At 38.5% G+C, this 26,998-nt stretch overlaps 1 protein-coding gene across 2 annotated transcripts in view; it reads left to right on the top strand.

Moving 5' to 3' along the window:
* MACROD2 (mono-ADP ribosylhydrolase 2) overlaps positions 1-26,998 on the top strand; it is a 1,131,713-nt gene that overhangs the window by 1,012,261 nt on the left and 92,454 nt on the right. For both annotated transcript variants that reach the window (XM_081941614.1, XM_081941613.1), the window contains exons 11-12: positions 19,444-19,506; positions 22,742-22,807. In XM_081941614.1, the coding sequence (XP_081797740.1) occupies positions 19,444-19,506; positions 22,742-22,807 (129 nt within the window). The remainder of the gene's footprint in view (positions 1-19,443; positions 19,507-22,741; positions 22,808-26,998) is intronic.

Here is a 26,998-nt window from a genome sequence, read left to right as displayed (position 1 = left end):
TCTACTTTTTTTAAAAAAAAATGGTGCAGGTGCAGTTGGGGCCTGGCTTTGCAAGCCAAGGAAGATATTTTCTAACTCCTACCTGTAATGTTTCCCCCTGGTTGTGCAATGGTAAAATATTTTCTAGTGTGAAAAATGTTCACAAATGTTATAGTGTTCTTTGGAATTAACTAGTTTTGAAAACCAAATGTATGGATTTCAGTTGTGGGACATAGCAAATAACCAGTTATGCAGAATGTACCACAATTTCAAAATAGAATTACTTTTGGCTATGGCTCTAGTGAATCTTTAGTAAGAATGATGTTGGCTGCATTTGCATGTTGCACGTATTAGCATTGCATACATGAACAGAAAACAGCCGACACTAAGCTTTGGTATCATCTCAACCTTTCATCCATATGACCAGAGCAAACAATAAATCAGAAACTGACAAGAAGATTCATGACTAGTATAATATGCAAGCTAAAAACAATTGTTTAAGAGAATGTCTCATTACTGAAAAAGCCAATATCAACCCAAATTGGTTTTCAATTAGTTTATTGTTGATTGTAGTTCCTAGTGTACATGAAATAGGATATGCAGGAATTGGGTATATCTAGTTTATTGAAAGGAAGGATTAGAGTTGACTTGATAACAATGTTCCAATATCTATGGGGCTGCCACAAAGAAGAGATGGTCAACCTATTCTCCAAATCACCTGAAGGCAGGACAAGAAGCAATGGGTAAAAACTAATCAAGGGGAGAACCAACCTAGAATTACAGATTAGAATTAGAACAATTTATTAGTGGAATGACTTGCCTCCAGAAGTTGTGGATGCTCCAAAACTGGGGATTTTAAAGAAGAGATTGGACAACAATTTGTCTGAAATGGTGTAGGGTCTTCTGTTTGAGTAGGGAGTTACTAGAAGACCTCCAAAGTCCCTTGCAACTCTGTTATTCTATTAAATGCCAAATCAGGGCATTAGCAGAAATGAATCCTTTATTCAACCTATCAATCAACTGAGAAGGAAAGAGGCAGAAGGGAGTAAGATTATGCTTAGGTGTTACATGTGAATGTAACCACAATAAAATTAGAGTTAGGTATTACATTTGAATGCGAGCACTTTATTGAATTGCTGAATATAAAATTTGGCAAATTCCATTGACTTGAGCCCTCCAGATATTGTTATACTAAATCTTTAAGCATTTTCTTAAGTTCTTGGTTAGAGCTAAAGAGGCTTATTGTCAAATAAAATTCATAGTAAAACAAGAAAATAAAATCTCCTGTATATTCTTCTGCTAAGGCTTATTAAAGTTGTCAAAGAGTGTTTACTTTCAAAAGTTATTTCAGGGGAAAGGTGATTTTGGAGAAATGCTGTTAAGTTGGTGTGTGACATTCTTGCACTTATTTTATAAGGGGGAAAATGTTTAAAATGTGAGTCTCTACTTTTAAGACTGGGGATTTAGTCTCTACTATTTAAGACTGGGGATACTTGTAGAAATTTCAGTAGTTGTATATCTACATTTGACAATCTGCACAATTACTCATTTAAATCATTATGATTACCCCCCCCCCTTCTCTCATTTAGTAGAATACTTGACCATTTCCTTAAGTGTAGGTGAGATATATTAAGTATTGCAATACTAGGGATCTTGAATTAAAGCAATGTCATTCATTACATGAAATGAAGACATTTTATTTTTCACAAACAGCTTTGTAGAATTTGTGGTAGGGAATCTCTTAATGATGCAAAGACTACAATCACTTATCAATGCTACTGCGTTAAATGATAAAATCTGTAATCTATGATCTTAGAGCAGGGGTGTCACACTTGTGGCCCATGGGCCGGATGCAACACGCACTGGCCACGCCCACCCCAGTTTTAGCCAAGTCGCAACACGTCACGTCATGACAATGTGACAACGCAAGTTTGACATCCCTGCCGTAGAAGATTCTAAGTTAGGGAGGCCTTCAGAGTTTGATATATGTGGAGATGTGCATCTGTCTATGACACTGTGAAACACTACACAAGTGTTCTGCTTGGTACATGCTATCTAAAACACATAGCTGCAGTACTTTAGCCCATGAGATAGATACCCCGTTTGTGTGTATCGTGTTGTTAGAAAATAGAAGCAATTGATGGGTTATTTTCATCAATACTGAAAACAGAAACCAGCCAATCATCTTTAACATGGATAGATGTTAAAAAGGGGGATTAAAAGTAAATTTACACTTTAAATCTCAGCCTCATTTACTAGTGCACTTAAAGTGCACCTATGCAAAATATCTTCACCAAAATTGGAGGGGGGATACAAAAGCTAGATTTTTCTCTTTATTTTCCCTTTCTTTTTACATTTCTTTAAAGCATTCAATCAAATCTTTTCTCTTCAATAAAGTAAATTTTATAGATATCTTGAAAAGGACAGTTTAAATGAAGATAAAATACCACAGAAGGAGCCTCTTGGGAAGAAACAAATGTGGCCACAAAGCATTCCCTTTTTAATGCAAAAATATACTTACAGGAATTCATTTTCTACAGTCTGTTTAGACTTTAATATTTTATTTTCCCTTTTGACAGTATCCATTTATCTTAAAACACTATAACCAGGTTCCAAATTTGCCTTACTTCAGTTGAAACTGCATTGAATATTATCGCATAGAATCGCAAAAAATCATATTCATGATTGCAGAAGAATTAAAGGAACCACATAATCATAGAGTTGGACAATGGCTTGTATCCAAACCTGTGCTCAGTTCAGGGATGTCAGCCTTATGGCTATCTAGCCTTGAATACATACAATGATGAGCCAATCAGCAGCATAGATAATTTGTTGCATTATCATATGAAAGTGCTTGTACTGTTGGGGAGGGGGTGTCTTTCCCTTTGAAACATTCACTTTGGAATCCTCCTTACTTCCTAACATTACTCTGTGTTCTGAAGGCTAGAAGTCTTGATCTTCTGTGGCACATCATGTTCTCATATTCTCAATGAATTTTTCTAAGGCTAACTTTTGCCATCAATCCCTCTTGTAAGGCGTAAGCTCTTGTTTAGCCCCATTACCTTTTTCTCAGCCTGTTTTATTTGATCCAAACCCTTTTCAAAGTATGCTGTGCAGAACAGGGCAAGTGGGCATAGTATTTGAAGTGGGGTCTGACCAATCCAGACTTATAGTGGAATTGTCATCCTGTAACTTGGAAACTCACATTTTGTTGTTGTAGCAAAAAATAAAAAGTCCATTTGCCTTTTGCCAGCCAGATCACACTGCTGATTCATATTTAAGTAGTGAAGCGTTTACAACTTCAAGGTCCTTTTCACACCTATTATCTCCATCCAATTATTATCTGTCCTGTATCCCTAGGTTTAATTAATTTTTCCTAAATGAAGAACTTCACATTTGTCTGTATTAAATTTCATTCTGCTTTTTTCCAGTCCACTTCTCTAACATTCTGAGATCATTTTAAATGTTATGTCTTCTAGAGAATTAAGTATCCTATCCAGTTTGTGTCATCTGCAGATGTGATAAGCATTTTTCCATCTCCACTTCCGTGTCATTAATGTAAATGTTGAAATGTATTAATCCTGAGATCAAACCTTCAGTAAGGAATCGTCGATGAGTACTTTCCATGGATGGCTTCATGCCAACAATTCATCTATCTTATAGACATACCATCTAAGTTATACTTTAGCCTTCTAATTAGTCATGAGATACTTCAAGTCCTTTGATGAAACTGTACCATATGAGTTGTGCATTATTCACAAATTTACTAAGGAACTTACCTGATCTAAAGCTGGAAAAAAATAGTTGGCAAGATTTGTTCTTGACAAATCTGTGCTGATTCTAGTAATCCCTGCATTATGCTTACAAATTATTTGCTTTATGACTTGCTCTAAAGTCATATTTCCCAGTTAATAGAGTCAGACTGGCTGATCTATCGCTTCCCGGAGCCTTCTTTCTCTTTTTTGAAAATAAGGACATTTGCTTCCTCCAGTCATCTGGTACTTCATCCAGGATGTTCCAAAGATTATGAATACAGTTTTTGTCAGCCCATCAGAACGCCATTCCCTACCCTAGGATGCTATATTTCTGGCCCTGAAGATGTCAATTCATTCAAGGTGAGTAAGCTCTTTCAGCCTCTTCAAAACTGACAGACGGAATGCTTATTCTGTTCTCAGAGAAGACTGAGCTGAAATAGGAGCCTTTTTCTGTGTTATCTGTTGTTTGTTTTGCCATTTTCAGTGAGTTGCGGATAATTTGTATTGTTTCTTTTCATTTGAACACAACTCCAAGCAGAAAAATTAATATCCTTCATCTATCACACCTCATTCTAAATTTAATTTTCCTTAGTGCCTCTAAGTCCTGTTCCTTAGTAATGTGGCCTCATTCCCCCTCTAATGTCGATCCTTCTTCATTTGTACATTTTATTTAAACTTCATTCAGCCACATTGGGTTCTTCAACTGATTTTTTTACATTTTTCCCCAAGTGGTTATTGTTTTTAATAGCAGCAGAAACTTCTGCTTCTGTTAGAGTTCTTTCCCCATTAGTTTCTCCTGCCTCAGGGAAGTAATCTTTACCCACTGTTTATTAAAACCTGCATTTTTGAAGTCTAAGGTAAGGGTCTCATTAGACACAGTTAATATTAATCGTGAGCAGTTGTTCTGCTTCTTACTTTTTATCTACAAGGTCTTCTCAACTGGCTAGCAATGAATTAAAGAGAGCTAATTCATTCTGCCTTCATTGGAAGAATGTTGTGAACAAGATAGCCAGGCATTTTATTCAAGAACGATGCTTACTTCTCCACTGAGGTAAGGAAATTAATGTCCCCTCCACCACCACTATTTCATGACTCTTTGAGAGACCTGCAGCATGCTTTTAGAAAGCATAGCTTCAACATTTTAACCATGTATATTTTATTATATACATCAGATAAAACAAAAGCAAAGGTTTAAAAACAAAATATTTTGACTCCCACCTTCAGCTGATCTAAAATAAGATGTGGTACTCGTGGATGCCAATATGCTTGTGGTTACAACTGGAGGTATCTACTGGACTTTCTGTTCCAGTTGACATTTTGCAATTTAAAAAAAATCAAATAATGAAATTAGCAGATGGGAAAGCAAAGTGCAAGTGTTCAGTAGAACTTCATTTCAGAGAGTCCCTCTGTTCTCACCACATGCACTCACTGGTATTTTTTAGAACATTTTGAAATAGTGTGTAATAGCCTCCCCCACCACCACCACATCTTCTTTGTTTGGATTTTTTTTTTAATTATAAAGGTAGTAAGGAATAGCATGTGGGAAGACAAAATAGAACTCTGGTAAATGATTCGGTCTCTTAGCATCTAAAGTCAGAGCGCTTTTAACAGTTCTCAAAATTCTAAATTGTGCCCACCATCTCCCCGTTCTCCCCCAAATGGAGGATTCTTGCACTTGTTAATATGTCAGAGGAGAAACTCATGGCAGACTCAGACAGAATGGAACCTGTTGGTTTGCTGCTGCTCAGAGAAAGGATCTGCTAGCTAGGCATTATCTCAGCTATAAGTATAATTAGAAGGGCAGTGTTTTCTCAATCTGCTCTGTGTTTAGACATTATGTACAATTAAGCTGATTCTATACTATTAACATTTATTTATTGGAGTATTCAATATCCATTTCATGACATCCAAGGCCAGGAGACCCAGGAATCAATATAAACCACAAAGACAATCAATGGAAAAGAATATATCATCTGGATTAAAGTTACCACAGAAGATTTAGCGCTGTCTCTACAGCAAAGAGGGGGGGGGGAGTAAGAAAGAAGTGTTTTGTTTGAATACATGTTCCTAATATGAATGAGCTTTAAACAGGATATCTATATGAATGCATTTGCATGGATAGATCTGTTTGTCTGGGAGCCACGCAATGCATACCATATGAAGAATTTTAGCTTTAGCTTTCCTCTTCCTCCCTCTTTTGTAGAAATAAAATAAGGAGCAAAGTTACAGTTTTCTAAAGTGACTAATAGAGCGTTGTCAGAAGATATTCATATAAAGTGACAACCAAGGTATCTCCGTGATGCATATCTATCAAGGAATTCACCACACATTTCTATCCATTACCTGAAATAGCCAATAACCCCACCAGCTCCATAATTGTGCTTTATAGAGATTTGCCAGTGATAGACATGCTTACGGAATTTTAACACAACCCCTGGTTTAAATTGTACTGTCTACACTTGAGTTGCTATGCTGTCTGTTTTGATGATGATGATAATGATGATGTAAATGATTTTTTTTCCTCTCTTTTCATCAGTCTTAATTTTAATTTCATCTTTTACTGACCTCAGCCTCTCTTTGCCATTCCATAGACAGACTGAAGAAACTGTGTGCAAACAGCGGGGTTTTACTAATCTGTGGCACATAAAAAGAACTGTCTTCCACTTATGTGCACCACTGTGTTAATCTCAAAAATAGCTTCCACAACCTTAGTGTGAACAATGGTATAATCAGTGGAGCAGGCAGGGATGCTGAAGAGAGGCATTTAAGTATATTTTCATTTTCTTTCCCTCCCTCCTTTTCTCTCTCACAAATATTACTGGAAGCAAATCCAGGCCAATAATAATAATAATAATAATAACAACAACAACAACAATCCAAATTTTGTTAATTTTATTCCCTTCATGGTATATCATGTATATGTATATCCCCACAATAATAATAATAATAAATTCCATAATAATAAATCAACTCTAAACCCTGTATGACAGTGTCTGTCACAGGTGGAATATTTATATTTTTAGCTTTTAAGAAAGAAAAAGGACACTTTAAAAAAATAAGGAACTGTATCCAGAGTAGTTCTTACATGAATAAAGAGGCTGTTGTGGGTTTCGTGTCTTCTGGAAGAAATTGCAATCCAGTATAATTTGTGACTAAAGAGGGGGAGATGGATTTTTTACTGATTCACCCCCATCCCTCCAGGTTCCCATACACTCTGCCTTGGGGCCAATGGCACCTCCAGAATTTTGAGAGCCTAGTATCCTCACAAAATGGCTGTCATACAGTGACTATTCCAAGTAGATAGTTAAATCACATAAAGGGTGAATTAGAGTTTTTCAGAGTGCCAATCTATTGCTATAGTATCCCAATTTGGGTTTTGTCCAATTTATTGTCCTTATTTAGAAAATTTAATAATGAAATTAAAGATTGAAACAGAAAAATCAAGTGGAGCAAAGCTTGATGGGCACCAAAGAAGATAGCTAAGACCATGTTGGTTCTGCAAGCAGCATTTTGCCTACCCCACTTCTGGAGAGATCTGTAACATTGTGGAGCAGGTTTTTAGAGGGCTATAGAGAGAAGGAGGAATTTATTAAAGAAAGCTGACTAAAGTCAGAAGATCTAAAGACCTTAAGCACATTTTCCAGACATACAGTCATGCTGAATAAAATGGGAAGGAAACAAATGTACATATACGTTGTCTGTGTGTGCGTTTGTGCATGCGTGTATATGAGAGCCTTTCAATCAATATTGACTCCTGTCGATTGATTGCCTGAACTTCTCCCTGCTTCTATTTATTTCCCAAATTAAAAATCCAAGCTGCAAGGTAGCAGAGAGAAAAAAATCTTAATGACTTCACAATTTGTGGCTAGTTAAACGTTTCTGTTTAAAGGTCTAGATTGTTCAGAAGAAAACCTGGTCATTCATAACTCTGGTCTTCAAATAAAACCAGGAGATTTATATTGATTCTGCACCAGGAAATGACCTGCCTGAACTGAACATATTCTTGGAGAATAATTTATTTATAATTTATAAGCAGATTTCCACAAAGGCCTCATAAGATTCTATGGCTTCCTTATGAGAAGAAATCTGGCATAAGGATATTAGCTTCTGCTGCTTGGCAAAAAGCTATCTTTTATTAAGCTTGGAGTATATACATACTGTGTCCCAAATTGCTTAATTTATCTGTGCAATGATGTGGCATCTACATCAGCCCTCTCCCATCATTCCCTTGTTCCGGCTAGATCTTGTCCCATCTGATATACGTATGCACCTACGGTAGTTCTCACGACTTCAGGGCAGACAATGTTCTTTGAGGAATTTACCTGCTTCAGAGTTCTTATTGAATGGGATGTATTACTTGGAACCCTGACACTAGTAACTTAATGCTAAAAATGCCTCTGCACTTCAGATGGGCCTCAGAATCATGGTAGTTGGTTGTGGCACATTATTTTATTTGAGAGCATCCTGCAGAAGTGGTTGTTTATCTGGAATTCTGGTCAATTATTTGTATCTGGTCAGTCATTTTTGAATGACTCATATATGGAGTAATTTTACAAGAGTACCTACAGTATAATCTCAAAATGTGCCCATCAGACCAAAAAGGGTTCAAGGCCGATAGAAAATACCTAATACCTAGTTGATACGTGTGTTTTGGTAATTTGCAACTGCTTCTTTGAAACCTTTTGGGGTAAATTCCTTAGATTCCTTAGATTACCATTCCTTACATATTATGAGGAAGGCCTTTCCCCAAAATTACGACATGTCTTGATAATAAGGCCATGCCACATTTTTCTGGTGGGCAAAAATATAAGCCGTCCCCTGCAAATAAGACCCTGGACAACCCCCCCACCTCCGGCCAGGCAGAGCGCTGCTCGCCAACCTAGCGGTATCCCAAAGGTGCCAAGCCATGGGAACTGGGGGGGAGGCAAAGGTGATCGCATTGCTTAGCACCTCCAGGATACTGCTAAGTTGGTGAGCAGCTCTGTGCCCAGCTGAAGAAGGGGGTTGCTGGGCGGCTGCTCTCTTGCGAGCGGGCTCCCAAAGAGCCGGGCACAGCCTCATGGGCGAATGGCTGTGTTGCGCTGTTGCACCAGCACAACACAACAGCCATGAAGTGACCATGCTCATGAGCAGCAACCCGGCAAACCTCCTTTCCAGCTGGGCACAGCGCCATTCACTGACCTAGGGGTATCGCCAAGCCGTGTGAGCGCCTGTTCGCCGCCGCCCAACTCCTGCGGCTTGGCACTTTCAAAATGGCAGTGAATGGCGCTCTGCATGGCTGGAGGGGGGTTGCACAAGCGGCTGTTCCGCTCTCGCTCACACGCCTGCCAACCTCACGATGCCCTGGCCCAGCTCTCTCTGCAGAGCCAGGGGACCGCTGCTGCTGTTGCCACCGCCGCATGGCTTTTTCTGCAGCTTCCAAACCAAGTCTTCCAGCAGTGGCCGCTCTGGGCATACGCTCTATTGTTGTATGCTGTGCTGGCAGTTGGCCCACGCCCATTTTTTGCATTAGCATTATAATCTCCTGACTAATGTAATAATGCCATTAGCTAAATAAACAAATGGATTAGCTCTTTATTAACTATAGGGAACCTAGCTCTGTCTGTATATGAGACTGGGTTACCAGTCTCATCATTAATAACTGTTGGCCATGCTGTCTGGAAGTTGTAATCTAATCTGTAATCTGGTCACCTTTTCCTCACCTCATCCATGGTTCGGGTCACTTTTAGAGGCAAGAAACCATATAGGGAGGGATTATCTATGTGTTTATTTGCAATGCCAACATTGGTCTTTTGTGGAATAGATTACCTGTGTGTGAAAGTGAGGATGGCTTCTGTTCCTTTTTTTCTCAACCATGACTTTCTTAATGAAGCATCCTACCCACTAATTGCATGTGCACTTTTATAAAGAAACCCACATACACAAGAGCTATACGAATCTACTATAATAAGCGTTCTCCCTTCTTTTTATAGACTGTTTGCACAGAAGGACATAACTTTCATAGCTGACAGAGTCGGGAAACATTCCAGCATTTCTTAAATCTAAGCAATAAATGAAAAAACAACAACAGCAAAACGCCAGATAACACACAGCTAACATTTTTTGGCTTTATGTGGTTATAATTAAATTGGAAAGTGATGTGGCAGAGCATTCTCTGGAGACCTGTGCCAGTGAAAATGGTAAATGCTGCAACTCTGTCTCCTATTATTGCTATGAGATTACCAAAAAACCCAGTAACATAAGAAGAAAAACAGGAGTCACTTACAACATAAAAACTGCAACAGCCACTATGTGGGACAGACAAGCAGAATGCAGCCATGAATGCCAACTAGCAGTCAAAAGTCATGATGAAAACTCCTTAATTTCACAATGGACAGAGTAAACCATAGTTTCAGTTGGAAAATTGTGAGCATCCTAGATGAAGCCAAATCCAAAAATGCTAAGAAATTCCTGAAATCGTGGCATTGGATAAATCAGCTATCACCAGGCACATAGAAATAAACCACATTTACGCACCATTCAAAAGAGACAATAAAAAACATAAAAAGGAAAAAAAATCCAGAACACATCTTTGCCAACAATCAACACGCAAGCAATCAACACACAGATAAGGGATTAACACCAGCATTAACATAAGACAAAGAATCAAACAATAAACAATGATCTAATCAAGGAACTACAACTTAGACAGTCAAGCAGTAAACTACACCCTAGGAAACAACACCCCAACTAACTCTGATGGGTCAAACTACTGTATATAGAGAGCAGTGGTGGGTTCCGGATCCCGTTGCAATCGTACGGGTTGCAATGGGGCCCAGCGTCCACCACATGAATGTGCGCAGCATGCACATACACGCACACAATGCACGCATGCATCCTTACCTCTTGCGATGCCTCCGCAATCCTCTGCGATGCTCCAGCTCTCGGCAGAGCATCGCGCAGGCACTGTGCGCTCCATGTGTGTGCGCAGAAGCACCGAAGGGCTCAAATACAGGAGTTCGGCTGGGCGGGTGGGTCCTCCAGAGCATTGTACCAGAACGGTACCCGGTGCTCCGAGCAGGCACCAGTACGCCCATATAGGGGTGTACTGCCTTCAACCCACCACTGATATAGAGAGAGCAAGGCACATTCCTTTCTAGCACTGAAAATACTAAAAAAAATATTATATATCTCAGTAATGAAATGTCTGCAAAAAAAAAAAAAAAACACTCAAGCTCAGAGAGCACCAAGGACTCTGTGCTTTTTGCTAATTTTTGCATCCATGTTTCATCTTGGAGCTGCTATTTTAGCAAACATTGAGCCTTGCCTCCTCTCATACTCAATGCAACTCCAGAGAAGTGGTGAGAAAATACTATATACAGGTTTCACAAGTTTCTGTGATTTCTATTTTTCTTTCCCTTTAAAAAAAAATCTTGTCTTCTTTGTGAGCAAGATTACTGGATTTATTTATTTTTTTGTTATTGCTGTATTTTGTTTTATCAGTTATAAATTTGAATATCAACTGTTAACTTTTCTCTTAAAAAAATAAGAAGGGAATAGACTCTTAATAATTGTCAGTGACCAGTTTGGCAAGGAAAACAAAGCCCTTGCAGCAAATTGCATTTCAGCAACAGATGGGCTAATTTTGTCTGTTCTGTGCCATTATAATGTGCAAACTCTTGTGCTTAAACGGGTTCTTTTTCCTCACAGCAGTGGACAGAAGTTCCTCTTTCACATTAGATAGAACTTGGATCTATTTACATTGCCTAATTAAAAAAAAAAGACATATGATGTCCTATCATCTTTGGAAGGAATGATCATTACACATCATTTATTGTTAATGAAAGATAGCGTGTGGCAGTTGCCATCTAACAATTTTTTTTGTAAATTTTAGCTTATGATAGGGAAAAGTTATACATTGTCAAGCTGAGGGAAGAGAAAGATATTTTTATTACTAATATGGCATCAGGATAAATGTGAGTTGGTGATTTTGGATTTACCGTTGATGATCAGAAAATGAATGACAGAAAAGGGTGAAGTTAGGGAACATACAGGTGAAACTCGAAAAATTAGAATATCATGCAAAAGTTCATTTATTTCAGTAATGCAATTTAAGAGGTGAAACTAATATATGAGATAAGACTCATTACGTGCAAATCAAGATAGTTAAAGCCGTGATTTGTCATAATTGTGATGATTATGGCGTACAGCTCATGAAAACCCCAAATCCACCATGTCAGAACATTAGAATATTACATGCAATCAATAAAACAAGGATTGTACATAGAACAATATCGGACCTCTGAAAAGTATAAGCATGCATATGTACTCAGTACTTGGTTTGGGCCCCTTTTGCAGCAATTACTGCCTCAATGCGGCATGGCATGGAAGCTATCAGCCTGTGGCACTGCTGAGGTGTTATGGAAGACCAGGATGCTTCAATAGCGGCATTAAGCTCTTCTGCATTGTTCGGTCTCATGTCTCTCAGCTTTGTCTTGGCAATGCCCCATAGATTCTCTACGGGGTTCAGGTCAGACGAGTTTGCTTGCCAATCAAGCACAGTAATCCCATGGTCATTGAACCAGGTTTGGGTGCTTTTGGCAGTGTGGGCAGCTGGAAAATAAAGTCAGCATCCCATAAAGCTCGTCTGCGGAAGGTCCAAAGTCCTGTTGCTCAGTGCCCCAAAGTCCTCTTTTCTGATGAGAGCAACTTTTGCATCTCATTTGGAAACCAAGGACCCAGAGTATGAGGGAGAATGGAGAGGCCAATCAAGCACAGTAATCCCACGGTCATTGAACTAGTTTTGGGTGCTTTTGGCAAAAGTTGCTCTCATCAGAAAAGAGGAATTTGGACCAAGGAGCAACAGGACTTTGGACAACTGTGCTTCATTAAGTCCAGGATCAACACAGCTGTCTATCAGGAAATTTTGGAGCACTTCATGCTTCCTTCTGCAGACGAGCTTTATGGGGATGCTGACTTCATTTTCCAGCAGGACTTGGCACCTGCCCACACTGCCAAAAGCACCAAAACATGGTTCAATGACCATGGGATTACTGTGCTTGATTGGCCAGCAAACTCGCTTGACCTGAACCCCATAGAGAATCTATGGGGCATTGCCAAGAGAAAGATGAGAGATATGAGACTGAACAATGAAGAAGAGCTGAAGGCCGCTATTGAAGCATCCTGGTCTTCCATAACACCTCAGCAGTGCCACAGGCTGATAGCTTCCATGCCATGCCGCATTGAGGCAGTAATTGCTGCAAAAGGGGCCCAAACCAAGTACTGAGTACATATGCATGCTTATACTTTTCAGAGGTCCGATATTGTTCTATGTACAATCCTGGTTTTATTGATTGCATGTAATATTCTAATTTTCTGAGATGGTGGATTTGGGGTTTTCATGAGCTGTACACCATAATCATCACAATTATGACAAATCACGGCTTGAACTATCTTGCTTTGCATGTAATGAGTCTTGTTAGTTTCACCTTTTAGTTGCATTACTGAAATAAATGAACTTTTGGATGATATTCTAATTTTTTTTAGTTTCACCTGTAAATAGTCTTGCCTCTTTACATGAGACATACATTATTAAACCCCCTTCCATTTGCTTTGCTTCCAGTGTTAGTAGAAAGAAGTAATTAGGAAAAAAGTTCTTCATCAATAAAAGATGTTCAGTGGGTGACTGTCATCTGCAAACATTTTAAATTTTTTTTGCTGAGGACTGTAAAGAAATTCCTTTGGAGTTGTGTATTATTTGCCTAATGTAACCGTTCTCATTTCCTTTCTCTCTTTCTCTATTTTTATCTCCTTTGGCTCCCCTATCCCTGTCTATGCATTGACAACTAATTGCCTTTAGCCATATGTTTTTAGTATCATTTCATGACTTAGTATAGTTTATACAACAAAACATGCTGGTTATTCCATCACTGGTATGACTTACAGTCACATAAAATTAATTTGCTCATTCTGAACTTAATTAGAATAGCTTTTCAGCTGCCTTTAACATTATTCTTGGTAAGTCATGTTCTAGTCCTTATTGTGATATGATCAAGTTGTTAGTCAGGGCTTTTGTAATCTTCATTTTCATCCATATATCTAGAGGTCGACCCTGGATGTCTGAATTCTTTTTATTTTGTTTCTAATTTTATGAATCACATTAGTTCATCATATCCCGTGAATCCTTGAAAAATAGATGGAATGGGGACAAGCTGAGAGCATGGTGAATCCTTGGCTTGCTTAAAGTGAACAGATTGAAGATGAAGATGAGGAGCAGGATGAAAGGGAGAGAAGGATAGAACTACTGTGGCAATTAGCAGCTGCTTCTTCTCCTTCTCCTCCTCCTCCTCCTCCCTCCCACTCCTTCTCCTTCTCCTTCTTCCTTGTCACACAATTTAATCTCTTTTCAATTTATTTTTATTTTTCCTGTCTCAAAGATTTCTTCAAGGCTGTAACCAACTTCTTTTGTAAGTCTACTAAAAAGTCCTTATCCGGGTCAACATCTTGGCTTTTCACTTGTATATCTACTTTAGTTGTTATCGTTAAGGCCTTTAGCTTTTTCATTGTGCACCTGGAATCTTTAATCCCCTCCAGTTTCAATGTCTGAAATTATAAACTCTCAGATTTCTGTTTTAACTAGAGTAGACTAAACAAAGTGATTTCGATAAAAGAGCTCATTATTTGTATAATTATTTTCAACATTTTATATTAAAAGTCCTACATTCCATTTTTTCAAGTTTGGTCTCTTAATTATTTTATAACATTCTTGAATATTATTCTTATTTACCTTTTTGTTCCCTTCTTCCACATTAGTTGTGGCACAAACTTGAATGGTTGTCATACATGGTTGTCCCCAAAGTCTAATTAGTATTGTTCAGTCATTGATTATATTACAGCCAAGTACTGTTCTTGCTGTATCTTCAGTATGTACGTACGTACGTACGTACGTATGTATGTATGTAAAAGCAATGCTGTTGCTTCTTACTTTTTCATGTCTTGAGTAATGATCCTCTCTCTGAAAGTGTCTGATCCAAATCCATACAATTCAGTGATGCTGTCAGTTTGTTGTCATTTCATTTCATTTTTCACTGTGTTGAACTTTCCTGTGTTCATGCTCTTACGTTCCATGCTCCTATTGTAATTCTAACTTTGCAGCTTCAGAATTTCTTTTCTTGTAGGGTCACATTAGTAGCTAGATGCCTGAAGACTTTAATCTGGCCATGCCATAAAAACTATTACTATTTTGAAAGCTCCTGAATGCAGTTCAAATCTTTGTAAGGATTAGACTAGACCGCCAACCTCAGGTCTTCCCTGGTGACTGCCATCTGACTATTCTCGATGCTATTCTGGATACTTCCAGTAAAACAGAAAGTGATGGTGAGGTTGATTGCAATCAGAGGTGGCATTCTGCCGCTTCGGACCGATTCACCCGAACTGGTAGTGTAAATCGTGGGTGGCCCCACCCATCTCCCACGGCTCTATGGCATCCCATTTAGGCACTTTTTTAGCCAAAGTGCATGCACGGAAAGCTGACTGCATGTACACGCTCACATTTGGAAACCGGTAGGGAAGGTAAGTGAATCCCATCCCTGATTGCAATGCAATATTCATCCTTCTGGCAAAAGACATGCTGTCATTGTGAATGATCTGAAAAAAACTTCTGTGCATGTTTTGCTCCTTAGCTAGCAATTCCTGTGGAAAATAAATAAAAACGTATGAATAGTAAATCATGTCTGCTCCTTTTATTTGTACTGTTCATGGAGTGGGAGTGTTTTAAAGGAGAGAATAGTGTAAAGAAAATATTTTTTCCTGGAATTTTCAAGGGGAAATTCCTTCCTTCCTTCCCTGCCTGCCTCCCTTCCCCATTCTTCCCTCCTGTATCTTCTTGCAAAGAATGATGACCTGATCATTGAGTCATTGAGTCATCACCTGACTGTGGAGTGATCAGTTGATCACTCCATGGTCAGGTGATGACTCAATGATCAGGTCATCATTCTTTGCAAGAAGATAAGAGATTTAAGGTAAGACCTCGAACTGCTAAATTTAAACCCACCTTTGTATGGTAAAAGAAGTCCTCCCCTTCCCACATCTGCCAATATTAGTTTGCAAAGATATTCTCTCCCCTATTTTTTATGCAGAATGTGAAGAACCTTCAGATTGCAGGCTAAAGGATTCAGCCCCCCTTTTGAACAATGCGTATTCCTTGTGTTACATTTTAGGACAAATATAAATCCTGTGATTTAGCAACCGTAGGGATAAAAAAAGAAGAGCTTAGTATCACACGCTCCATCACAACACTGATTGCCAATGAAACTGAGCAGGCTTACACGGAGAATCCTACACCCAATGCATGTGAATGGATTTCCATTAATGGAACAGATTTGCTATTCATGTTGTTCATCACTTCCAGTCAATTCTGAGGGACATGGAGGGAGGAAAACATTAAAATAGCAGTGTCCTTTCTATTAAAAGATGGCCTCTGTTAGACAGAATGCAAATGTGTGGCATTTTCACAGCAAATCATGGTCATTGGTGGAATTTAACCTTTTAATGGATAGGGCTGCCAATTTCCCCATCTCTGTGGTAATGACTGAATACTATTAGAGAGAAACAAGTCTAAAAAAATAAAATAAAACGGAGATGCATGAAATAGAAGAAGAAAAAGGTAATGGTAATGCAGGTGCTGCAAAACTATGAGCCAGTCTGCATACATAAAATGATCAAGTAAGCAAATAAATAATCCAGGAAACAAGTGCAGCAGTAAAACAGTGGGATAAATTGGTGAAAATCTCTCAACTCGGCCCTCCGTTTTAAATCACTATTGCCAAAAAAATACTGTAAATACAACAAAAGATGCAACCAACATTTGACTGCTAAAAATAATGCTCCAAAATAGAATTTGCATTAGAACAAAGGTTTCATTTGAGTTTTGCTTGTTTCCTGCATAACACTACAGATGTAAAATAATTTACCAAAGGGAATTTTGAAGAGATTGAAAGGTCTCTGAATCCGAGTTTGCTATTTGTTTAAGGGCAATGAAAATCAGTAATGCATTGGTTGAAGACAGCTAAAGTTCCTGGGATCCTACCATAGCTGCCTGGAACATAGTGCAGCGATACTGATTTATACCAGTTGAGAATCTTGTCCCGAAGCTGATCTCTGAAGAATGAAGATCAAAACTGCAGGGACTCTGGGTTTAAAAGAAAACAAATGCCTCTACACCAGCTCCACCTGCTGGCTGTTTTAATCAACAGCATCCCCAAAAAGAAGAAAAGTCGATTTTCTTGAACGATTTTACACCACCATATTCAAAGATAGCTAATGTTTATTAAGTCTAGATGTCCTTCCTTTTTTCTTCCTTCCTTTGCCTCAAAATTTGCCAGATTTCTCTGCACTTTTCTGATGTTAAGACTCTTAGAAGATAAAAGACAGGGGTGAATACATTGCAATTATATAGAAGCTGCATAGAAGCAGAGAGAGGTATAACAATCCTGCAGGACTAGAAGGGAAAGAAAGACTGATAATGATTAAACATTTTATAGGACTTGCAAATCAATTTGTTCCATTTATTTCCTAGAGAAATTTATACCATTTCTTTTTCTTCCTAGAAAAGGATTTTTTTTTTCAAATGGACACACAAAAGTTTGGCAATATGATTTAAGCAATTACTCTGCCATCTTACTGTGTGACTGTCTTTCTAGCACAGGGTTCTGGACAGGTGACAATAGGTCATCTGTCTCATTCATAATAGAGATTAGAAAGTTGCTGTTCTGAATGAGACATCATTGAGCCAAAGCACCACTTTTATGTTTAGGATCTGAAACGCCGAAACATGAATGTGAGTAGGAGGAAAGGAGGATTATGCAGTGAGAGGAATTTAGCCACAGGGCTACATTTTGCCTTTCCACTTCACACAGCCCTAAAGTAATTTGTCACACATTTTCTGTAATAAGTCAAGCATTTGGAGGAATTCAGTGCATGGTAGATGTAGTAATTATTATTCTTTCTTCCTTTCTTTATTTAAAGAGTTGTAGGGCCACCCAACTCACAAAAATGCAACTCTGGGTAATGTACAACAATGAAATTTAGCTCAGCAAACCACAATATCTCAACGGAAAATAAACTATATAAAACATGGCGTACCAACATGTACTCCAATGAAAAAGCTCACCTAAGATCTTAACCCCAGTGCCCGAGGAACCATCCAAGTGCTTAAAGCATTCCTGAAGTTTAACAGAAGAAGTAATAGGAATGATCAAACCAGTTAAATACCCTTTCCTTCCTTCCTTCCTTCCTTCCTTCCTTCCTTCCTTCCTTCCTTCCTTCCCTTTTTAATTAGACGCTGTTAAAGAGCTTGGCAGCCTTGAAACTGAATGAAACAAAATTATTCCTGTTATTATTATTACTACTATTACAAACGTAAAGTTAGCAGTCAGAATAAATCAAAACAGAAAGTGCATGACTAAAAAGAAAAAAAAAATAGTACAATATTTTAGGAAGAAGAAAAGCAGAGGGAATAGATAGATGTGTATAATTGGACAACCCAAGAAAACTGGACCACCCAATAAAGATCAAACTCTATCGGATAATTTCTTATAAGGTAAATAAAATCTTTTATAGGACAAATAAAAGTCATTTGGTAAAAGGCTAGCATATATCCATTTGAAAAGACACCTTCCTTCATGCTATGAAGCTAGGTAAATATAATGAGGATTTTGTCCACAATTTCTGCATATTTGGTAACCCTCATTTAGTTTGTCTTGCTTCAAAATATAGTCACATTAATACATTTTCTAGAAAGAAATCATTTAAGCTTGGAAATCAAAGATATAGGGGTCATTTGTACTAACAGTACTGTTTCAAATTGTTTTCACTCATTTTCTGCTTTCATCTTTTATGGATGCATCACTTTAGCTTGGAAAACTTGTGGAACTTCCAAAGCAGCCTAAAGTGGGTAATAACATTGAGGCAAACTGCAATATCCCCAGTTGTGCATAGACTTAAGCCAAATAAAAATCTTATAACTGGGGAATAAAATCTGGGCAATAAAATTCCAGAGAACAATTAAATAACAAGACTTTAGCTGCCTCTCTAGTTTTATGCTACCGTCTCGTGGTCCTCCAGATTTTTGTAACCGAAAAATACAGTATTGGTCCTAAAAACACACGTACAGATTATGTTGCATACTATAGAATCCTAACTGGCTACGAAAGCATTTTGACTTTCTATGCAACTTTTGCAGGATTGAAAGGCAACTCTCTAAAACAGAGGACTTCAAACATGGCAACTTTAAGACTTGTGGACTTCAACTCCCAGAGCATACCTGGCTGGAGAATTCTGGGAGTTGAAGTCCACAAGTCTTAAAGTTGCCAAGTTTGGGGACCCCTGCTCTAAAATGTTATGGCCTCCTCAATTCCCTATTCCACCGGGAAGAAGAATGTTAAATATTCATTATTGGGAGGAGGGGTTGAATCTGGGAAGTCATACATCAGAATCAATATTATTTAAGTTAGTCGTGGCCCAATTAATAGATCACTTCTAAAAATGTCTACATTTGGATCCAATCCTGTAATGGTCGCATTTACTTTTGGCTTACCAATGCTTTCCTTGTTGGGTTCGTTATATGTAGTGCCATCAACCTGCTACGTTGGCGGCAGTTCCTACTGACTTTGTCTACTCAACAATCAGAAATGTGCTTTATAACCCTCTATGGCTGTCGTTTTTCTGGCAGGTGAGAATGGCACAGAAATGAAGCCAATCAGTGACGAACCAGAGCACCAGAGCCAAGAAACAGGTTTGTATTATGCTGAGATCTATTAAAGTGTTCTATCAGCCAGGCTTTCTGAAACCTGGGTGAGCAATAATCTGAGTCAATGCTATTGACGGATGACGTTTGTACATTTCCACAGGATTAAATCAGGGCTTGTGCAGCTTTCCCATTGGAGCCCAGAGCGCTATTCATTATGAGTGAATGCATTCCTTCCAGCCCCGGAATGTAGCATTTCCTGTTAGTAATTGACAGCACATTCTGTTAAGGTGGAGGAGATCTTAGAAACCTCTTCAGTGGAAAGTGTTTACAGCAGCAAGGTATAAAGTTCAGACATCAAAGGAAGGCAAGAATGTGTAGAAAATAAGCTTGAAGAGATGAAGGACCTCTTTGGCTGCGAATAAACCTGCACCGTGATGCATTTATTCTGTTGATTTAGCTTCTGAATAACTGCTTTTCTACACCGTGGTTACAAATTGGATTACTGGCTTTTGAGGAAGAAAGAGCCAGGTTGCGCAAATACAACCCTTGAAAATAAGTGTCGAAACTCATAAAAAAAACCTGAACACAATATATATCTGCAATTGAAACTGCATTTTTAAAACTGAACAGAAATAGAAAAAAAAGTCATGCTACAGTCAGAAGGAATTATTCACCTTTCCACACATCATATATATATCTATATATTGTAGGGAGATGGTCTTTGCTCATTCTCTGGCCTCAGCCAAACTATCAAAATAATTAAAAGGACAAACAAATCTTGCTATGAATGACCAACCTGACTGTTGCATGATAGATTGGCTTATTTACATGTACTTCAAATAGCATGGACACTCTGCCCTGACTGACCCAGCTAAAGCAGGGTTAATGGCTTATATTCTGTAGTGTGCACATATTTACTTCAAGTACCACAACTCATCCTTTACAGAAACTGTTTCTATCAGGTTGGAAAACTTTTATTAATACCTGGGAGCTACAGCAGGAGAGGCCCAATCACTCAATGCAATAGAGCGAAGCAGCCAAGCTATCCATCCTACATTTATTCAGCCATTCGATCTGTGCATTGTGGCTGTTTCTAAGGAGTTGAATATACGCTACAGCAAAATGCCCTTCATCCTGTTCTCTTGTTACAGTCTGGAGGAGAAGCACTATGTCCAAAAACGCTGCGCCCATTCTGCGAAATAATTCCACTGACTCCAATTGTTCAGCTGTTCATTCACAAGCACAAGGCTGTCTTGAGGCTTTCAGAAGCAGGTGGGCTTTTTTCTGTCCACCCAACTTTTCTAATTGTTCCTCGATGTTTTCTTGGCCAGCATCGGCACATGTGCAGTCACGCACATTAATTTCATTGAGACTGCTGTTGAAAAAAACAACAACACATCGTTTTAAAACATGGAAGAATTGGAAGTATGGCAATATGTCTAAGGTCTGTTTCCTTGACTGCTTTATCTTCAGGTTATATAATGTAAGAGGAAGATTAAAAGTTTCTGTATCAGATCTCCTTCCTCTCCTGTAGGAATGTCGATTAGATGAACCTGCCCCTGTGAGATAGATATCCTTTGGAAGACTCACTGGGGCCTTTTCTCCTGCCCAACCAAGAATATTTTACTAACATTTAAGAAGCATTTACATGAGGCACTAAACCAGGGTTGTCCAACCCGCATCGTCATGGTGGCATCATATGATCTTTTTTCCCCTTCGCTAAACCAGGCATGGGCGTGGCTGGCGCATGGCACATCCAGCCTGCAGGCCACGAGCTTGACAGCCTTACACTAAACTGTTTTAGAGGCCACGTTTCTTTAATCTGCCCAACATAATCTTCTACCATGAACATCTGGTGGCCAAAAAATGATTGATTCTTTTCTTTGAGCAGTACAGTGATTCTATTTAGTCAGAAGATGCCATTTTTTCAAAATATTAATTATTTTATTTTTAATGAAATTTATGTTTGAGATTTGGTTTCTTCCCAGGGAGGAAGGACTTTAACAAATGATTGCACATTGTTATTATTACAGTGTTATTATTTTTGCCTTAACCTTTTTCACCCACTTTTGCCTGAAATGTTTACGCGTAAAGGGTTATGTTCCCCTCGCACATATGTGCTAGTTGTTCCCAACTCTAGGGGGCGGTGCTCATCTCTGTTTCAAAGCCAAAGAGACAGCACTGTCCGAAGACATTTCTGTGGTCATGTGGCCGGCATGACTAAATGCCGAAGGCGCATGGGACACTGTTACTTCCCACCAAAGTTGGTTCCTACTTTTCTACTTGCATTTTTACATGCTTTCAAATTGCTAGGTTGGCAGAAGCTATATATATATATATATATATATATATATATATATATATATATATGTGTGTGTGTGTGTGTGTGTGTGTGTGTGTGTGTGTGTGTGTGTGTGTGTGTGTGTGTGTGTGTGTGTGTGTTGTAATTGTACTGATAAATACAAAGGCAACAGTAAAAATAAAAATATGGTTTTCTGCCTGCATGGTCTTCTGTGATAAGCCGAAGGACAGAAAGAGGGAGTAGTAACCTTCCTCCCATATTTAGTCATACCAGGGTTGTAACACAAATACATATATATATATATATATGTATGTATGTATGTATGTATGTATGTATGTATGTATGTACTCTCTCTCTCTCTCTCTCTCTCTGTCTCTCTCTCACACACACACACACACACAACACACACAACCATACATAGAATTAGAGGTAGAGTAAATGTTCCACATAACTTCATATCCTCCCCCATCTCAAATGTTTGCTGTTTTCTTTTGTAAATTGTAACAGCAAAAGTTGGCCTTTAAGACCAAAGATCATTATAAGAAGGAGCAATGTTATATTGCAGCATAAAATACTTTCTGCAAACTGTTTTTCCTCTATGAAAGGAAAAAAAAAACCACCAGCAGAAGGTGAGTAAATGAACAGAATGAGGAAGAATTTGCCATTATTCACAGTATAAAAAAAAGATAAACTAAATATTCAGTCAAGGATAGTACAAAGTAGAATGACTCTAAGTAGAACTTGAAATTCAATTATACAAAATATTGGTACCCTGTGCCCCTGACCATTTAAATCTGTATGGAAATTGAATGTGTTTACAAATCTCACTTTGATTATTGTTCCATGAAAGAAAAGAAAAGGGGATTTCAGCTAATGAAATGCATAACCTATATATTTCAGTGCAGGTGTAACCATTTACAATCATTACTGCATTCAAATTATATCCCAATATCTATCACTTCTTTCTTTTCCAAACAGATGAGGCAGTACCTACAATTCCAAGCAGCCCAGCAGATGGAGAAGAGAACCTGGGCAAGGAAAAAGGTACAGATTGCGCAACCGGCTAAGAAAAACCAAATCCTCAAAGGGGATTTTAAAAAGCAATATTTTCGGTTAAGCCTACGAAAACCCACGCTCAAGCTTTAAAGGCCAGATGTCAGATAAGTACTTCTGGGATGTCTTTTAGAAAAGCCTTTTTAATGAACCACTTGGCATCCTAGCTGCCAGCGGGGATCGATGGCATGCATTTTCAACTGCAGTTATTATAGATTTCCCATAAAAAATATCTTGTGGGTCATAGGGAACTGCGAGGCACATATCTATGGGAATGCTCACATCCATAAATGTACGCTTGCTTCCATGACAGCAGCATTTGATCCAGTCTGCTGTGGTCCAAAAGGAAAGAAAACAAAATTGACTCTCCAAGGCAGAGCTGAGGGAAGGTCCGCTTCATTTATGACACGACTGTGCTGGGCACTCTGGTCTTTGTGTGTGTGTGTGTGTTTGCTTGGTTTGTTTGTTTTTTATTTTGTAGTCTTGATTCCTGGCAATGACACAGATAAGTACCTGCAGTTTTTCCAGGCAGGTTGTTTTGAGAAGTGCTTTAGCCTTTGATTAATACTTAAAAATCAAGGAGTAAGGGACAAACAACAGAGAGCTCATACCTAATTTAATCTTTCCAGCTGAATTTTACCCTCTTGGGTTGCTCATTTTTAAACAAGGAATGAAGTATAGAATCGTACTGTTCTGGCATGACGTCACGGCATTAATTGGGAATGCTTCCTTTTCATTTTTCTGGATCCATCAGTAATGAGCATGAAACACAATTTTAAAAATTGTAGCTTTGAATAATTCAAAGCAGGGTCTTTCTGTATCAGCATACAGCATTCAAACAAGAATAATTAATGCATTATGTGCTATAATATATTTATTTATTGCGTCTGTAGAGCTGCCCATTTTCCCAAGGAAATCTGGACAGTGAACAAAAAACCTAATCAAATAATGACAATGTAACTCAAAAGAAATTCGGTCAAGTTGCCTAAAAGTTTTGTTATCAATGTCAAACAAGATTACAACCATGCCAGAGCTCCATCAACAACCCAGGCCTCAGTTTTGTAACCTTTAGAAAGACCAATAAGGTTGGGGCTTCCTGTATTTCAGGGGGAGGCCCTGTTTCATAAGACAGGTGTCATGACAGTTCAATCACATGTAGGAAGTGAAAAAGGTGAACTTAACAGTGATAGACCAGATCAATTACCAGAGCAACAAGTGGGAAAGTGTGTTTTAAATCCAAAACATGAAGAAGGCGTGTGCACAAAGCTCAATTAGACACCTTCCAAATTCACATAAGTATAAGGGATGGGAGGAATAAAGCACACAGCCTTGCAAAATTATGTTGCTATAACCAATAGTAATAGGCATAGTTTTAACCTTCATTTAGAACTGATTTCTTGGCTTGGTCTACAGCATGCTTCGTGAGGCCCATCAGGTAGCAGTTTTATCAGTGGGACTTGGAGCATGCCCACTCTGCAAGATCAAGTAGGAAAGAAAGAAACCATCAGGGATAGCTAATGCCACAAGATCTTGCCCCATGACATGTGGGGCTTTGAAGAGGAAAACCCACATCTTGAATTGCACCTAGAAGCTAACTGGGAGGCAGTATTATTCATGTAGTAGTGTTGTATAGGCATATCATGGCATTCTGCAAATGCCGTTGTGTTTTGGAATAGTTAAATAGTTGAAATGTCTGAATGCCAATTAAGGATAGTGTGATGTACTAGTCCCTTTGAGAGATTACTGAGGCATGGGTGACTGTGAGTAATGCTTCTTAGTCTAGGAATGGGCACAATTAGTGCACAAGATATAACTATGGAAAGGTCTTACTAGCCATAGCTACCACCAGCCCAAGCAAGACCCATGAGCAAGATAACGCCCAGATTGTGTACCAGTTCTTCTATGGAGAGCATAAATTCCATCCAAAGCCAATTCTTTCTATACTTGCTCTACACAGCCTCCATGCACTGAGAAAGCACTTCAATAGCATTACTTTGATGGTTCAGGACAGACATACAGTATACAGCTGAGTTTTAGCAACATACTATTGACAGTTAACCCTGCCCTATCCTGTGCTGCAGATAACCTCAGCCAGTGGTTATGTATAGATGTTAAAATAAGAGTAGGGGAAGAGCTGAGTCCTGTGGCACCCCACAAAACAGAGGCCTTGAGCTGGAACTTGAGCTTCCATCATACCACCTAAAACCAACCTTGGAGGAAAGCAGTGAACTCCTCTCTCAGGATGCCAGGGGAATTGGTCATGAGATTTACATTTTTGCATTCACAGCAATAAAAGCATGCGTGTAAGGATGAGGAGCATTTCCTGCTCCCCAGGTTCTATGCAATAAATCTTTTGATGGGAATATGAAGCAAGATACAAGTAAATTGAGCACAGAAAGCAAAGGCTTAATTGCATTAATACCAAGAATAGAAAGGTCATTTACATTGAAAAGGAGAGGCTGTAGGTTCATTATCTGTTTTTTGAAGAAGAGGTTCCTGAACCTGGCTGCTTAAGGGTGAACAGTCCATAACTACAGGGCAGGTGGCTATATTCTGCGCAGAAGCACTGGGGATTCATTGGAAACACATGTCTAATCCACAATAGCTGTTTTATACAATATGGCATACCCGTTGCACTGCTTATTCCTTTCCCTTTTAGTATTAAACTGACTACGGGCCACACCATTTATGAATTGTAAGTTTAGTATGGTTAGACCATGTTTAATTGACAGATTGGATTTTATCATGATTTTAGTTGTTATTTATTATTTTATATTAGGATTTTTAATTATATATTTACTGAGTTTTTTTTTTATTTGTTCTGGTTTCTGGTCTATGACTGTAATAATAATAAACAAAATCTCCTGAACCTGGCAGGACTTCCTTGGAAGAAGCAGCAGAAAAAGACCAGCTTGATTAGTAAACACTGATCAGCAAAATAGTTTTTATAACGTTTCTCTATCTGCTTACTTTGATCCATCCATCTTTGGACTAAGTAATTTCACGGAGGGTGGGGGAACCCTTAGATGGCATTTTTCCAACTGGTACACTCTCCAGTTTATACAAAATACAGAGAGATGCCTCATCATCATCTTCCACTCCAAGGGACAAACGCTGACAAGTTAGAATGGCAGGAATCATAATTAAAGTTTTCTTGCATTTCAGCAATGTTTTTTATAGTTTCTTTCTATCCTTGACCCTGATAGGTTGCCCAATAAGTAAATTACCACAATATGATACACGGACATCCTCAGGAGAGTCAAAGTCCACAAGATGGAGAGTGCAGTTTTGCAACCAAAGACTTGTATCTTTTGTATATGTACAGGCAGTCCTCGACTTATGACCACAATTGAGCCCAAAATTTATGTTGTTAAGTGAGGCGTTAAATGAGTTTTGCCCCATTTTATGACCTTTCTTGCCACAGTTGTTAAATGAATCACTGCAGTTGATAACAGGGTTGTTAATTTAATCTGGCTTCCCTCTTGATTTTGCTTGTCAAAAGGTTGCAAAAAGTGATCACATGACCTGGGGACACAGCAACCGTCATAAATATGAACCAGTTGCCATGCACCTGAATTTTGATCACATGAGCGTAGAGCTGGTACAAAGGTCGTAAGTGTGGGAAACGGTCATAAGTCACTTTTTTCAGTGCCATTGTAACTTTAAACGGTCACTAAATGAACTGTTGTAAGTAGAGGACTACCTGCACATGATGGCATTATTCATACATTATTCATGCCTTCAGTCACAGCAACACAATTTTTCACAGCACAGAGATGCTGCTGGTTTATTAGAATGATACTTTCGATGTCATTTAATTCCGATTCTGGATTTAGAACTTCCCAAAGGGAAGCCAGCAAACTTTCACTACTTCTATATTTTCATTCATACCACAAAGAAGAAACTGATGAAGGGTTTAAAAGAAAAGAAAAGAAAAGAAAAGAAACATGGTATATACCACGCCGCCATTTATGAGTTGCTGCTATTCTTGCTATGACTTTACACCTGATTTTTATTTTATTTTCTTAATTGTTACACAGAATCTGAACAGGGGCACCTCATGTCTATTAAATACTTTAATGAGGTAGCATTTGTAAATAAGTTCATATTTATTCAGGTTACTTCCCTCTCTCCCAGGCCAGTACACTGCTTCCACCAGCGATATGATACCTTGCAATCTCT

Source organism: Natrix helvetica (assembly GCF_964273705.1).
Source record: "Natrix helvetica genome assembly, chromosome: 2".
Classification (NCBI taxonomy): Eukaryota; Metazoa; Chordata; class Lepidosauria; order Squamata; family Natricidae; genus Natrix; species Natrix helvetica.
The sequence above is the reverse complement of the archived record's forward strand: the minus strand, read 5'-3'. Positions and strand labels throughout refer to the sequence as shown.